Source organism: Trypanosoma grayi (assembly GCF_000691245.1).
Source record: "Trypanosoma grayi strain ANR4 Tgr_454_V1, whole genome shotgun sequence".
NCBI lineage: Eukaryota > Euglenozoa > Kinetoplastea > Trypanosomatida > Trypanosomatidae > Trypanosoma > Trypanosoma grayi.
The window spans coordinates 1-13,765 of record NW_008826073.1 but is presented as its reverse complement, the minus strand read 5'-3'; the positions used below and the strand labels follow the sequence as shown (position 1 = coordinate 13,765).

The 13,765-nt window shown below is 58.0% G+C and overlaps 7 protein-coding genes across 7 annotated transcripts; all 7 read left to right on the top strand.

The window, feature by feature from the left end:
* Positions 1-218: 218 nt before the first annotated feature.
* On the top strand, positions 219-1,202 carry DQ04_04541060 (hypothetical protein; the record flags this gene model as incomplete). The annotated part of the gene is made up of 1 exon (XM_009313651.1): positions 219-1,202. The coding sequence occupies one exon, from the start codon at positions 219-221 to the stop codon at positions 1,200-1,202; it is 984 nt and encodes a 327-aa protein (XP_009311926.1).
* A 206-nt stretch (positions 1,203-1,408) lies between these two features.
* On the top strand, positions 1,409-1,642 carry DQ04_04541050 (hypothetical protein; the record flags this gene model as incomplete). Its single annotated transcript, XM_009313650.1, has 1 exon — positions 1,409-1,642. The coding sequence occupies one exon, from the start codon at positions 1,409-1,411 to the stop codon at positions 1,640-1,642; it is 234 nt and encodes a 77-aa protein (XP_009311925.1).
* A 395-nt stretch (positions 1,643-2,037) lies between these two features.
* DQ04_04541040 (40S ribosomal protein S3a) lies at positions 2,038-2,811 on the top strand (the record flags this gene model as incomplete). The annotated part of the gene is made up of 1 exon (XM_009313649.1): positions 2,038-2,811. One exon carries the CDS (start codon positions 2,038-2,040, stop codon positions 2,809-2,811), a length of 774 nt encoding a protein of 257 aa, XP_009311924.1.
* Positions 2,812-3,099: 288 nt separating this feature from the next.
* DQ04_04541030 (hypothetical protein) lies at positions 3,100-4,608 on the top strand (the record flags this gene model as incomplete). Its single annotated transcript, XM_009313648.1, has 1 exon — positions 3,100-4,608. The coding sequence occupies one exon, from the start codon at positions 3,100-3,102 to the stop codon at positions 4,606-4,608; it is 1,509 nt and encodes a 502-aa protein (XP_009311923.1).
* Positions 4,609-6,226: 1,618 nt separating this feature from the next.
* Positions 6,227-7,924, top strand: DQ04_04541020 (hypothetical protein; the record flags this gene model as incomplete). The annotated part of the gene is made up of 1 exon (XM_009313647.1): positions 6,227-7,924. The coding sequence occupies one exon, from the start codon at positions 6,227-6,229 to the stop codon at positions 7,922-7,924; it is 1,698 nt and encodes a 565-aa protein (XP_009311922.1).
* Positions 7,925-8,544: 620 nt separating this feature from the next.
* Positions 8,545-9,933, top strand: DQ04_04541010 (hypothetical protein; the record flags this gene model as incomplete). The annotated part of the gene is made up of 1 exon (XM_009313646.1): positions 8,545-9,933. One exon carries the CDS (start codon positions 8,545-8,547, stop codon positions 9,931-9,933), a length of 1,389 nt encoding a protein of 462 aa, XP_009311921.1.
* Positions 9,934-11,537: 1,604 nt separating this feature from the next.
* DQ04_04541000 (putative protein kinase) lies at positions 11,538-13,730 on the top strand (the record flags this gene model as incomplete). Its single annotated transcript, XM_009313645.1, has 1 exon — positions 11,538-13,730. The coding sequence occupies one exon, from the start codon at positions 11,538-11,540 to the stop codon at positions 13,728-13,730; it is 2,193 nt and encodes a 730-aa protein (XP_009311920.1).
* Between the last annotated feature and the right edge of the window lie 35 nt (positions 13,731-13,765).

The following is a 13,765-nucleotide window of genomic DNA, read 5'->3' as shown; positions in this document are numbered from 1 at the left end:
TCAATGCCTTTGCCCCTCATTTGCGCGCTGGGCGCCAACATTCATCGTTGCCGCTTTCTGTGTGTCCCTGCCACCTCTCCCCACTTTTCTCGTTGCTGCTTCTGTTGTGGCGGGGATATAGTATCTAGTGTTAGTGCGGTTTGCTCAGGCGCTTGTTGCGTGCCATATACCACGAGACGAACGCGGGCGAGAAGTGTTGACCCATCACCAACAGAGTTATGTCATTAGCAGAGTCGTACGCCATCGCGGCGGTGCACGGCGTGCTGCTGCCGGCCACTGAGGCGGCGAGGCGGCCCTACGTGCCGAAGGGCTCGCAGACGCACATCAGTATCACCTCTACGGTGAAGTCTGGGCAGCAGCTCGGCGTGGCGCGTCGGATCCACACGAGCGGAGGCGGCAGCAGTGACACGGCGAGTGACGATGTCGCGCCGCGGGTGGCGCTGACTGGACTCGTGGCGACGTGTCCGCGCGACGGCACGCGGCTCATTCGTCACACCGCTGCGACTGACAGCAGCACAGACGACGCGCTGTGGGAGTCGCTGCCGTTGCCATCGGGCCAGCGGATTGGCTGCATACAACTAACCTCGGAGAGCCGTGCGGCGATGCTGCAGGCGGGCCCCAACGCAGCGGCATTTCCCTCACCAGCGCTGCACGTCGCCGACGTGGTGGGGAATGTGTACGGTGTCACACTTCCTGATGCGTCGGTGGCGGCGTCGCTCAGCGATGAGGCCCCGGCGAAGCGTGCACGACAGGAGCCCGATGACGGGAGCTCGTTTTGGAGGCTCATCGCCCCTGCGTCAACATGCGACGCTGACAGCTGTTCGTATGGCGCGCGCGGCTGGTGCGGGCTGGCGACCCTCCCTTCCCAGCAACTCGCCTGCTGCAGGGAGTTCTTCTTCGACATCCGCGTACTCGACACGGCAGCGGGAGCAGTGGTGCAGGAGTACGGCACGTTTCACCCGCCTACCGGTCTCTGCACCTGCGCCGGCATTCCGCACGGCATTGTGGTGGCGGAGGGGCCGGTGGCGACGGTGTACGACCTGCGCTGCGGGGGCGCCGCCCTCACGATGGGGAAGGATGCAAAGTCGTCGCACCCATTTGTTGAGAGCCGCCTGACGAGTCCAACAGCGGGGGTGGCAGATGTGTGCGCGANATGGGGAAGGATGCAAAGTCGTCGCACCCATTTGTTGAGAGCCGCCTGACGAGTCCAACAGCGGGGGTGGCAGATGTGTGCGCGACAGGTAATGAGTACGAAGTCGCCGTGGCGTTGGGGCGCTCGCTTTGCGTGCATGATGTGCGCAAATGGAATCGCGTGGGCATCACGACAAATGTGCTGAAATACGAAATTGGTTCCATCGCCCCTTTCGCGGCGGGAAAAGCCATCATCGCTGCCGGTATTGACGCAGAGATGCGCGTCGTGCCACTGCAAAAGTCTAATGCTGTCAGCGCTAATGCAAACCGCAACAATGAGCAGAAGAGCGGGGGCGAAAAGGGCGAGGAACCGGCCGCCATGTCGTTTAGAAACCGCATCGATTCTGTTGTGAGCTGCAGGAGCACGTGGCACGGCGGATGGGCGGAGAGCGTTGACGGTGTGTGTGCAACTGGCGTGTCGGTGGATCATGAGGTTTTTCTTGCGTACTAAGGCTGAGCTGGAAGGAAAACAAAAAAAAAAGGGAAATACATAAATAGTGGCTGCTGTGGTGAGAGACACATTAACGAAAAAAAAAGCGGCGGCATGGAGAAGGGGAGTAATGAGGGCGTGCACTGCGGCGCCACTGCTCAACCCCCACCATTGAGTCCTCCGCCTCAGTGGCCTTGTGGGCAGCGGGTGGGCGGCCATTTTGTGTGTTTTTGCTTTGTTTTTATTCTCTCCTTCAATGGGTGTGCCTTCGCACTGCTTCTGTTGGCCTACACCGCCCCCCTCAGTCCTCTTCCTCCTCCTCCCAAAATCACAACCCTCTTTATTCCTTTCCCTCCTCCTCTCCCTCGCATATACATATGTTATATAATTTGTTCCTGTTGTAGAGAAGAGAAGTCATGACGCTCGGCAAGAACAAGCGCATCAGCAAGGGCGGCAAGCGCGGCAAGAAGAAGGCGCAGGAGGCCATGAGCCGCAAGGAGTGGTACGACGTGGTTGCGCCCCAGAACTTCGAGGTGCGCCAGTTCAGCAAGACCATCTGCAACAAGACGCAGGGCACGAAGATCGCCGCCGACTACCTCCGCGGGCGCGTGTATGAGAGCAACCTTGCTGACCTCAACAAGTCGCAGAGCGAGGACGACGCCTTCCGCAAGGTCAAGTTTGTGGTGCAGGAGGTGCAGGGCCGCAACCTGCTGACGCAGTTCCACAGCATGGACATGACGTCGGACCGCGTCTGCAACCTGCTGCGCAAGTGGTGCACCACGATTGAGGCGACGGTGGAGGCCAAGACGGCCGACGGCTACACGATGCGCCTCTTCGTCATTGCCTTCACGAAGAAGCAGGACAACCAGCTGTCGAAGAACTGCTACGCCAAGACCCGCCTTGTGAAATGGGTGCGCATGCGTATGACGAACCTCATCCGCCAGCGCCTCGCGAAGACGAACATCAACGAGGCGGTGACGCTGCTGACCCGCAACATCCTGCGCGATCGCCTGGCGAAGCGCTGCAACCCGATCGTGCCACTGCGCGACCTGCGCATCCGCAAGGTGAAGGTGATCCGCACGCCCAAGTTCGACGCCCAGGCGCTGCTCGCTGCGCACGGCGAGATCCCCACCTCTGCGGAGGGTGAGGCGCGCACCGTTGAGGTGGCGCAGGAGGCCCCCGCCGCGTAGGCCCCTGCTTGGAGTCGTGCTTCGTTTGGAGTACTTGTGTGATGTGACGGCTCTATTGTTCATTTACTTTTTATTTTTAATGCAGTCAATTTATTGGCTGGACAAGCTGTGTTTTGTCTTTTGCTCTGTTGCCAGCGCTGTGGGGTTGGCCTGCGCTTTCCCCCTGCTTCGCTTTTTGCATGCGTGTTGGCCGCTGCTGCCTGTATGTGCGTCGTCGCCCTTTCTCCGCTTCTGTTCTCTTAGCTGGTGAACTGCAGCGATTTATCTTCGACAGCATTCTAGCGGCGAATGGGAGATATGGCGTTGATGGGTGGATTCACGGAGTGGGCGCATCTGCGACTGCGCGACCACCGCCCGGGACCGATGAGTTACACACCGCCCCCGAGCGACATTCCGCAGAGGTCGATTCTGCGCAAGTACGCCGCGCGCATGCCGGATTCCGGCGCTGGCCCCGGTGAGTATCAGATACCAACAACCGTCGGACAGTGCCGCTCGACCGTCTTTGGCCCGCCGTGTGGCCCTTCGCCAGCGACCGACGCTGCTGATTCTGAGGCCGCCAGAACCCCGCGCAAAACTGCAGCGAGGCGCGGCCCTGTGCAGCCGCTGCCGAAGCAGTACAGTCTTGCGCTGACACCCGACACGCCGGCCTTCACAATCTACAGCAAAATTCAGGAGAAACCGGCGGGGATAATGGTCGGCCCAGGGGAGTACACCATTCCTTCTGAATTCGGTCAAGTAGGTAAGGGCCCACACTTTGGGCTTCGCACAAAGCTCCCAGGGCCGTGCGAGAGTGCGCCGGGGCCAGCTGCGTACAATGTGCCGCGGTTTGGCGATGAGAAGCCGAAACGAAAAGAGTACATCTCTTCCATACGTAGGGTGCGTGATACGGAGCTGAGCCCGGGACCTGGAAGCTACGATGATCCAACCACAATTGCGGCACGTTTGGCACCGCCGAAGCGTCGGCTATACGACGGCCCGCACTTCGGCGGACGCTACTCGACACTAAAGAGCACTCTTGCCAGTGGGCCCGGCCCCGCACAGTACGGCGACTTGAGCCGCGTCTTGCAGAAGGGACCGAAACGCACACCTGTGTTTCGCCCACCCTTAGAGACGGTGCCGGCCGGCAAGACACCACGCGCTGTCGCCAATGCCGGGCCAGGGCCAGGCGACTACCAGCTGCCGTCGGAGTTCGACCAAGACTTCCGCAAGGGTGTTACGGTTGGGGCGCGTACCTTCCACGCACCAAAACGCTCCGTGGGCGACGCTCTTGGCCCTGGTTCGTACAACCTCGGCAAGCCACCCATGACTTCCAACGGGTTCCGCTTCGCCGCCCGCCCATTCGATCCATTCGCGATCGACGAGAGCGATGTACAGACACCCGATGATGCAGCTGAGGGTGTCTCTGGGCCCGGCATGTATAACCCGAACCTGGACGCGGTGCGGCCGTCTACGTACCGGGCGGTAGGCGGCTTCGGCCTCGGAGAGCGCTTCCCCGAGATGCCAGCCGGCGGGCCACTCTGCTACAACGTGAGGCCTCCCACATCAAACGCAGGCACTGTGTTTTACCGCGGTGACTACAGCCGTAGCAGGCAGCTGAAAAAGCAAGAAAATGGGGGTCTGTTGTACAACGTGGAGAATGGCACCATTGCGGAATCGGTGCGCAGCGGCAAGGGCTGCACGTTCGGCATCCGCTACCCTGCACGGGCCACGCATCAGGTGTGCAAGCCGTACGATGAAACGACAAATATGAACTGCCAGTACGATGACGAGGTGACGTGGACGACCAAGTTGATGTAAAGGCGCCTCTCGTGTCGCGCATGTGCAGAAAAGTGGAATTTAATGGAAGTGCCGATGATCCGATCGGCCTCGCAAATCCCCCCACCCCTCTCCCCTACAATGAAGAGCTAGCAAAAGAAGAAACCAAAAAAAAAAAATAAAGAAAAAAGTTTGTATATGCTTAGGGGAGGGGGAGAAAAAGGGGGAAAGGAGGCAAAAACGAAAGGATTGTGATTCTTAACATTGTACAAAGTGTTAGAGTCGCCCACAGGAATGGAATTCATTGCCCTTCTAAGTCTTCCTCAATGTACAAAAATTCTTGATACATTTGTTTCACGTACATGAATTATGCATGGGGTGACGGCACAGCGTGTAAGGAAAGCCCCGCGTGCTTGGCGTCGGGTATGTGCATGTCCTTCCCTGGGTTTGATTTTAGTTCGTCTTCTTATTTGTAATGAAACCACACGGTGTCCCGTCCTGTAGCCACGGACTCACAGACACAAGCGCACAGAAGCAAGCCATGTGTCTCTTCTGCATGCCCGACGGTGGCGCATAGACGCGTTGCGTCGGCGCGTGGGTTTGGCATGTACGGCACCACCACACCGGCGCGCGCCTCCACCACGAGACGTCCTGCGGGCCGCTTTCGCTCGCGGCATTGGGGCGGCGACCGACACGTTCGGTGCGGTGAGTGGGCGTGCGGTACAACGCAACGTCGGGGCGGGCGGTTACGAAGGTGACAGCACAGCGCCCAGTGGCGCGGATTGAGGTGAACCACCCACACCTGCTGCTGTCGCTTGTTTTTTTGTTTGCCCCAGACCCCATCAGGGATTGGCCCATCCTTGGATGGGCAGCTGTCGCATGTGCCTCAACGTCGGGGCGCGGGCTAGCTCACTACGGACGTACTTCATGATTCCTGCAGGGAGAAGAAGGCCGCCGCCCCGCATCGGAGTGATGTGCGGGGAGTGCGGCACCAGGGTGTGCGTATCACGCAAGCCACTGCAGCACATTTTTGCTGCACTGGGAACGGAATGGAATGGAGTTTGTGGGTGGGAGGGGGTGAGGTGCGCGTGCTCAGCTGGCTTCGAAGCAGCCGCGACGTGAAAGTATTTGTATTCTCTCTTCTGTTCTCTCTGGAGGTGCGTATGTGCGTGCGTGTGTTCTGTGGCATGCAATGCCTGGTGTCTGTCGGCGCAACTCTCTTGAGGATTCACCAGATTGCTTTGTATGGCACTGTTGTGGCCCCACAAGCTGCAACTGGGGTAATGCCATGGTGTCAAGTAGGATGGATTCAACATGTCTGGCAATATCGTTACTTGTTTTGTTGTTGTTGTTTTCTTGGTACCGAGGTGCTCGTGTGGGTGTGTGTGGGACAGAGAAGGCGTGCACTCTATGTGCTGTGCCGGGTGTTCTCCGTGTTGTTGCCGTGTGGCGCCAACGGTGTCCCTGTTTGGTCTCAGGGTTCCTGTTTTGTGCTCCAATTTGATGTTCTGGCTCGCCATGCCGGACAGACGTGACTATACTGTTTTTCTCCATTTGCCCCGTCCTGCCAACACGGCACGTGCAGCAGTATAGATTGTGACTATCGAGGGCTGCTAGCTGCCGGCACATAGACGTATTCATAGAAGAAGTATTCTCGGCCATGACGCTGGCGGCCAACGGTCAGCACCCATCAGGACGATCTCTCGCTGCGGGGCACCAGCAGCAGGTGGCGGATAGTGCACTGGCGTGGAGTTCGACGCTGATGTATCCTTCGCGCTCAGCTTCCCTCAATGATAGCGATACTTCATCTACCATGGCGTACCGCGCGCTGGCGGAGACTGTTCTTAATTTGGAACAGCAACTGAAGGTGTGGCGGCGGCGCACATGTCGTAAGTTGGATGGCATTGAAAGCCGTTTACGCCGTTGTGAAGCGGCCCTGCAGATGCGTATGGATGCGGTGTCAGTTATTGACAAACGCGTTGCTACTGCCGCTGCTGATGTGCGATTGAAAGGGAAAGCAAAGGCCGAAAGCAAGCATGATTCGAGGAGCGAGGCCCAACGCGTGGAGGCTACACTGTGCAAATTTCGCGAGGTGGTGGCGGGGGGGTTCTGCAGCAAAAAGCTACAACATATTACCACTGCAGTAGATGGGGCGGAAGAGGAGGAGGAGGAGGAGGTTCGTCACAGGTACCAGTTGCACAACAGGGCTGCTGCTGCTGCTGCCGCCGCTTGTGGCGAGAAGGAAGTGTCCGGTTGCTTCTCCCCTATGCGGGGAATATCTTCCAGTGGCAGCACAACAGTTGTGGGTGGTGGCGGAAGAGGGGACGATGTTCCCGGTCTTACCCCAGACTGCAAGAGCAGTCCGGCGGCAGAAGGATGCCATGCGAGTGGAGAGGTGCGTGAGTGGTGGAACTACCACCAGCAGCAGCAACAACTCCAACAGCAGCAGCAGCAAACACCACCACCACCTACACCGTCTTTCGCCACCATTACACCGGCCAGTCACCATGCGAGCCACATAACTGGCAGTGCTTGTCACGATTCTTCCTCTTCCTGTTCCTGCTGCTGCTGGGTGGGGTCTCCATACGTGCAGGAGCCGCACAAGCCACCCACAGTCGCCCTGCAGGGCGTGAGGGCCGTGGGAGTACGGTCGCCACCAGACGTGCGCGCTCCCCGTACGGGTGTCACAGACACAAAGACGGCAACAGTAGCAGCCAAGGTGCTCCGCGGTGGCACGTCTCAGACACCGCCAGTTGAGCCGCCATCATTGCAGCGGAGACTCCTGTACTCACCCGATGAGCAACTTGCATTCTTGCAGCAGCGAGGCGTGTCGCCGGCGGTTGCACAGCCCACGGCCCGCAGTCCATCGCCGTCCCCGAGAATAGACGAGCTCGAGTCCCCGTCCGTTACAGATTCACTGAAGAATACGGGAGGACGCACGGAGCCCACGTTACGCTCGCCACTTCTGGTCAATGACCGCGTGCAGGAGGACGCATCGCTGCCGCCGAAAAAGAGTGGCGTAACAAGTATGACGGTGCATACTGGTGTGCCCTCCGCGCCTCCCCTCTACATGTTGCCGCAGCAACTCTACGGAAGCGACGAGGATGTAGCGGATGCCCACTCAGACATCAACACCGAGAATGCTCAAGAATGCGACAGGAGCAGTGGCAGCAGCGGTACTAATGGTGATGCATTCGTTGTGGTTCCGCCATCGACGCTCGCAGTTGGTAGCGTTTGGCAAAAGGCGGTTGCGTTGGCCCACGCTGAGCAGCAGAACGAGCAGCTGCAAAGGCCTCCTCAGCACATTGCATCAATGTTGTCGTCGGCCATGCTTGATGTTTCGGATTCGACAGCATAGGAGGCCGTGCGGATGTGCTGTGTCGAGGACTACCTCCAGCTGTGACTACCCATTCTCTCCACTTCTCCAGCTTGTTTTGTTGGTTTCGTTTTGTCTCTGACCTCAACGACGCAACGGCACGTTGGGTGTTTCTTGGTTCTGCCGGCGGTGTTTGCCATTCAATGCCGGTCGTGTCAACGATGCGCGGGGCTCGGTTCTCCTCTGTGTGAGTGTGCATGTGCGTTTGTTTCGCACCCCCGCACGCCATTGGTGCCCGTGCAGGAGCGGGGCAGTGAGTAGATGCAGCGACGGCAAGGGCAATGATGATGATGATGATGGCGTACGCGCCGCGAACGAGAGATGATGCGAATCATAGACTAGTCTTCTTTTTAACCTCTGATGGGTCGCCGCAGCGCTTGCTGTGGTGCTCCTCATGCCTGGTGCATTCTCTGATTGGCTCTGCTTCGGGCTGGTTTGTTTCTTAATATACATTCGTGTCTTTCTTTTGTTGATCGTTTTTTTAAGCCCTCCCCCTCCCAAAAAAAGAGCAGAGAGGTGGTCGGCGCAGGTGGTTTGCTGGGGCAGCGATGGCTTTGCTGGGTCATGTTTACGCAGCCGATGTTGGTATCTTTCTGTGCTGTATGTTGTCCATAGCGTGTAGGGTAAAGGTGTTCGTAGCGACCCACACAAATGGCAGCACGGCTTCTGCGTTCCCCTCGGCTGGGGTGAATGAAGTCTCCGTCAGCTTTGCTGCTACTGCTAGTGGTGGTGGTGGTGGTGCGGCAACTGCCGACACTGTTGGCCAGCCTTGTTGTAATGCCGATGTGGGTGGTATAAATAGCCAGGCGCAATCATCTGCCCACGAGGGAGGTGCCCGTACCCCGAGTAGTGTTCTTAGTGGTGCTAATGCACACAACTCACACGACGGCACAGACGAGAACTTCTTTGACAGTGATAACGAAGATGAAGCTGACGATGACAAGAACGACCCGCTTGTGCGTTTCCTGGCGTTGCCGCTGACTCTGCGGGTCATGATGGGTGTGAACTGGCTCTCCGTGATCTCCAACTGCCTCACGTACTACCTGCGTCCCTCTCAGGTTCTCTATGCCTTCCTCCTGTGTAGCTGCGACATGATGCTGTATGTGGTGGACGACCAATTGGGAAGCAGGCGTGTCCACCACAAGGCGTCGACGCTGCGCGGTGTGAATGGGATTACGACGGTCTGCGTAAGTGCGGATTCGCCAGTTTTCCGCGTCGAGGAGGAGAACGCGAGGCCTTCTGCAGCAGCACACGGGTCCGCGGATGGTCCACGTGGACCAAGACGAGGATGCGATGTCACGCTGGCTGGGGAAAGCGACAGCGTTGAGAGTGATGGTAGAGTTCTGTCGTCGGTGCGGGGCTGCGCCAAAGCTGAGCCAAATTGGCGACGTCTGGAAGGGTGCATTAGCAAGAGATCTAAATATCTCTTTTGGAATCATTCCCGAGTATTTAGTCAGCGAGGTGCCGTCCTCGTTATGCTTAACATTGCACTCGTGTTTGCCCTCGTCCTCTTCCACCTGAACCATCTCTTCTTTCTCGCTGGGACTATCATTGGATACCTGGCTTGCTGCGGGACACTTTTTGTGCTTGGTTGCAGTATTGGTGTTCTGCTGCTGTTGTTTGGGTGGGTGCGTTCACGCGGTGCAGCCGGGTCTCCACTGCTCAAAGCGAACAGTGTGTGTAGTTTGGATCCGGCCTCACTGCCGCCGTCAGGGGTTCTGCCGAACCGTTGGTTGAGGGTGTGCTACGTGCTGCAGCAGATCTTTTCTCTTGCCTGTTCCGTGCTCTACTTCAGCATGCTGCTGGAGGAAGGGGAGGAACTTTACAGCTCCCACATGGAGTTTATGCGTTGGTATGTGAACACAGTAGGCCAAGGTCTGGTGGATACCGTGCGGCTGTTTATTTTCTGGCATTTGGTGCGACTCTGCAGCCGCCGCGAGGGGAAGATATGGCACCACCAGATCTACGGCGTCGGGGAGAGTCTCCTCTGAGTGGGGAGTACTCGATAGGGGGTGACTTTGCTTCTGCTGCTCTGTGAGAAACGGGGGGGGGAGAGAGAGAAGTGACGGGCGAGGAAGAGGGTTGAATAAAAGGAGCGTTTGGTGTGCGAAATGAAAGTATTCTATTGGTCTGCCTGGAGTTTCATAACTGCAATCCGCATTCTTAAGGCCGGGNTTTTCGGGGGTTCTTGGGGTGTTTCCATGGTATCTTTTCTTTTTCCCCGACCGTACCGCTGTGTTGCTTCCGTGGCGTATTGTGCTGCTTTGCCCGCCGCCCCGGGGGTCGTCTTGTAGCCAAAGGAGCCTCTCGCTGTGTGTCGGTGTGTGTGTGTGTGTGTGTGTGTGCGGCGCGCACTTGTTGCTGTTTTCCTTTGCTTGTGCGTTGTCGCACCGTACTCGTAGCAATTCTCTCTTCGGTTATATTTATATATATATACTTGTGTTGTGGGAGTCATGGACGGAGGGAGGGAGGGGGAGGTGTGTGTTGGCCTTGTTCCGTCTCCGTGTCTCTCTGTGAGCCGTTCCACCCTTGCGTTTCTTTACTGTTGCTGTTGCCGCAGTAGTTCTAGTGGTGGGTGTGTGGATGAGTTTGAGGCCGCACCCATTGCATTCCTTCTGTCCTTTTTTTTTGTTGATTTTCTTTCTCTCTCTCTCTCTCTTGTGGTTATGGCCGCCGCTGCTGCTGTGGTGCATGGGCGGCCGAAGGGAAGTGTTGGTGCAGCGGCAGCGCCGGCTCGCACGCGTGTCTCCGGCACACGCGCACACATACGAACAGAGAGCACTGCGTGAAGTGTGGCAGAGAGAAATAGGAGACAGGAAGTGAAGAGGAGGAGGTGAGAAAGGGCAATCGAAAGCGGAGAGCGTGAAAGGAGCGAGAGAGAAGTCCTCTACACGCAAGATAGAGCAGAGGACAGAAAACGGGAAAAATACGCTACAGGAGATATATAGAACGCGACAGACAGAGTTTCTGTGGGTGGGCCGGCACAGGTGTGGCAAGGGCTATATACGCTATAGGCAGACACGCACGCATACGGCAAAACAAAAGAAAAAAGAGACACTCACACGTGGGGTTAAACGTAACATAATAGGCGTCCAGGGCGTGTTGCTTCAGCAAGGCAGACAGCGGAGGTGGAGGAGGCGGAGGCGAGTGGGGAGGGGAACAGCCACAGCAATTCCTGCCGCTGCCGAAGCCTTCGACGGCATTACACAGGGCCTGACAAGTCACCGGCGCAGCACAGGTGGGGAAAGAAGGAAGGAAGGAATAAATAAATAAAAAGAAAAGAAGAACAGCTCGTCTGTTTTTGCTCTCTTTATTATTATTATTATTGTTTGTCCCCTTCCGTTGTGTTGCTGTTGTGTTGTTCTCTTGTCTGGCTTTTCGTGTGCCGTCGGGGTTTTGCGCCTTCTCTCATTCTCTCTCCGTGGCTCCAAAGTCCGCGTGTGTGAGCGAAGAGAGAGAGAGGGGGGTGGGGGAGAGATTGCCCGTGCGTGGTTTGGTCTGGGGGGAGGTGCGCACCGCCAGCGCCCCAGCACCGGGGGAAGGAGACAAGGCGAACGAAGAGGAAATATATTAACAAAACAAGTCATACGGTGAGATGCCGTTGTCGAACTCTTTCACCGGCTCTTCGCTGCTAGAAGATGAGGCGGTGGTGCTGAAGGACTACATTGTTGGGCAGCGTCTCGGCGAGGGGAGCTACGGCTCTGTCTACCTCGTCACGTATATCCCGTCGGGTGAGCGCTTCGCCCTCAAGATAATGCAGAACACCTGCTTACAGGGCTGTGAGCCGCTGATTATACAAGAGGCGACCGTTATGCAGTCTCTCGAGCACCCGCACGTGGTGAAATTGTACAAGTTTCTTCAGAGCACTGCGGCCTTTTACTTTCTGCTAGAGCTGGCGGAGGGTGGGGAGCTGTTCGATCTCATTATCGCCGAGCGTCACTTCCAAGAGCCGACCGCGCGGCGATACTTCCAGCAGCTCATGTCCGCCATTGACCATTGCCACAGCAATGGTGTGGCGCACCGTGACCTCAAGGCGGAGAACCTGCTGCTGGGGAAGAACAACAAGCTGCTGGTGTGCGACTTTGGCTTCTCCAGCAAGTTGCATATGGAGGGTTTTGGTGAGGACAATGGCGAGCCGATTGATCTGCAGCTGCCGATCGGCACGCTGCACTACACTTCACCGGAGATGACTGGCCGCCCGTATAATCAGAACGCGGCGGACGCCTTCCAGCAGGACCTGTGGAGTGCCGGCATCATTCTCTTCTTCATGTTGACCGGTCGCCTGCCGTTCGACGGCCGCGATGACGAGGAGACGCTCTATCTCATCCAGCACGCCTCATTTAGTTTCGAGGAAGAGGAGATAAAGAACATCTCGGAAGGGGCGCGCTCTCTTCTGCGGTGCATGCTCGCACTGGAGCCGACCGACCGCCTGACGACGACGCAGATCATTGAGAACGCGTGGTTCATGGAGGACCTCGAGGCGACACTCTTCCCGCACCGCACGTCGCTGACGCGCTCGATGGCGTTCCTCGACTTCTCCACGCAGCACCGCGTCACGCAGGAGGAGGAGGCGGTGCTGCGCTCCGCCTTTCGCAAGATCGACATTGACGGCTACGGCAAGCTTGCGCGGGACCAGGTGCGCGACATGCTCACCACGCTGCACGGCGAAAAGGTCACTTCGGCGGATGTGTCGGAGCTGATGAAACTCTTCACCGGTGATCCGAAGAGCAAGTTCATCACATACGAGCAGTTCCGCGACGCGTGGGTGCGAAAGGACCTCGCGCACCATCCGTCCAAATGGCAGAGCGACCTGCAGCTGCCGAAGATCATCGGCACGCAGATGGACAAGGTGGAGCGGGAGGTGGTGCGGCAGCTGCGCATCGCCTTCGACAGTGTTGACGACCTCCACACCGGTGTCATCAACGTGGAGCAGTGGAAGCGGCTCTTTAAGCGCTGTAAGATTGACGTGTCGGAGGACGAGATACAGAGCCTGATGCGCTTCTTCGACGAGCACGATCTCGGCACATCCAGAGAGATCACCTTCGACAAGTTTCTGATGGGGATGGCAATGCGGGAGATGCTTGTGCGGCACCCGATGGGGCCGAAGCTTGCGGCCGCCACGAACCTCGCGGCGCTGCTGCAGTCACGCAAACTGGCGGAGTGCGTGCGCCACGGTTTCTTTGTGGTGGGGCTGCAGAATGCCGTTGTGGAGAAACTGACGAGCTGCCGTGAGCGGCTGCTGCTGCTGTACAGCGATGACATAGTATCCGACACGGAGAACGTCTATTCGTTCCGCTACCTTGGCTCTGCGGCGTTGCTCGTCGGCGCGACGATGGAGACATCGACGCCGATGCTGACATCAATCACCGCGCCGCTCGTCGGTTCCGGCCCACCATGCGAGTTCGTGTTTGGCGCCTCGTTGAGCCGCATGCAGAAGCCGCCGTCGCTCGGCGCCTCGCTGCTCACCAACAGCCACGACGGCAGCGCCATTAACGGCGGCGGGACAGGGCCGCTGCTGAACTCCTCGAACCAGGCGGCAGCCACGCTGACGCACAGGGCCCTCGCGTATGGCGGTACCGGCGCCGTTAGTCAAATCAACGGCGTCTGTGACGTGGACGTGATTTTAGCGCCGGCAAGCTTTGGCTACACGCTTGTGCGATTCCGCCGCATTCACGGCAAGACTCGCGACTTCCGCGAGGCGGTGACGTTCATCACGAGCCTGGTGGAGGTGGAGCGGCAGCAGGCGATGGAGGACACACTCCCACGCGGGGAGAGCGAGTTGATGTGATTCCCCCTGCCTGTGTGTGTGTGTGTGTGTGTGTG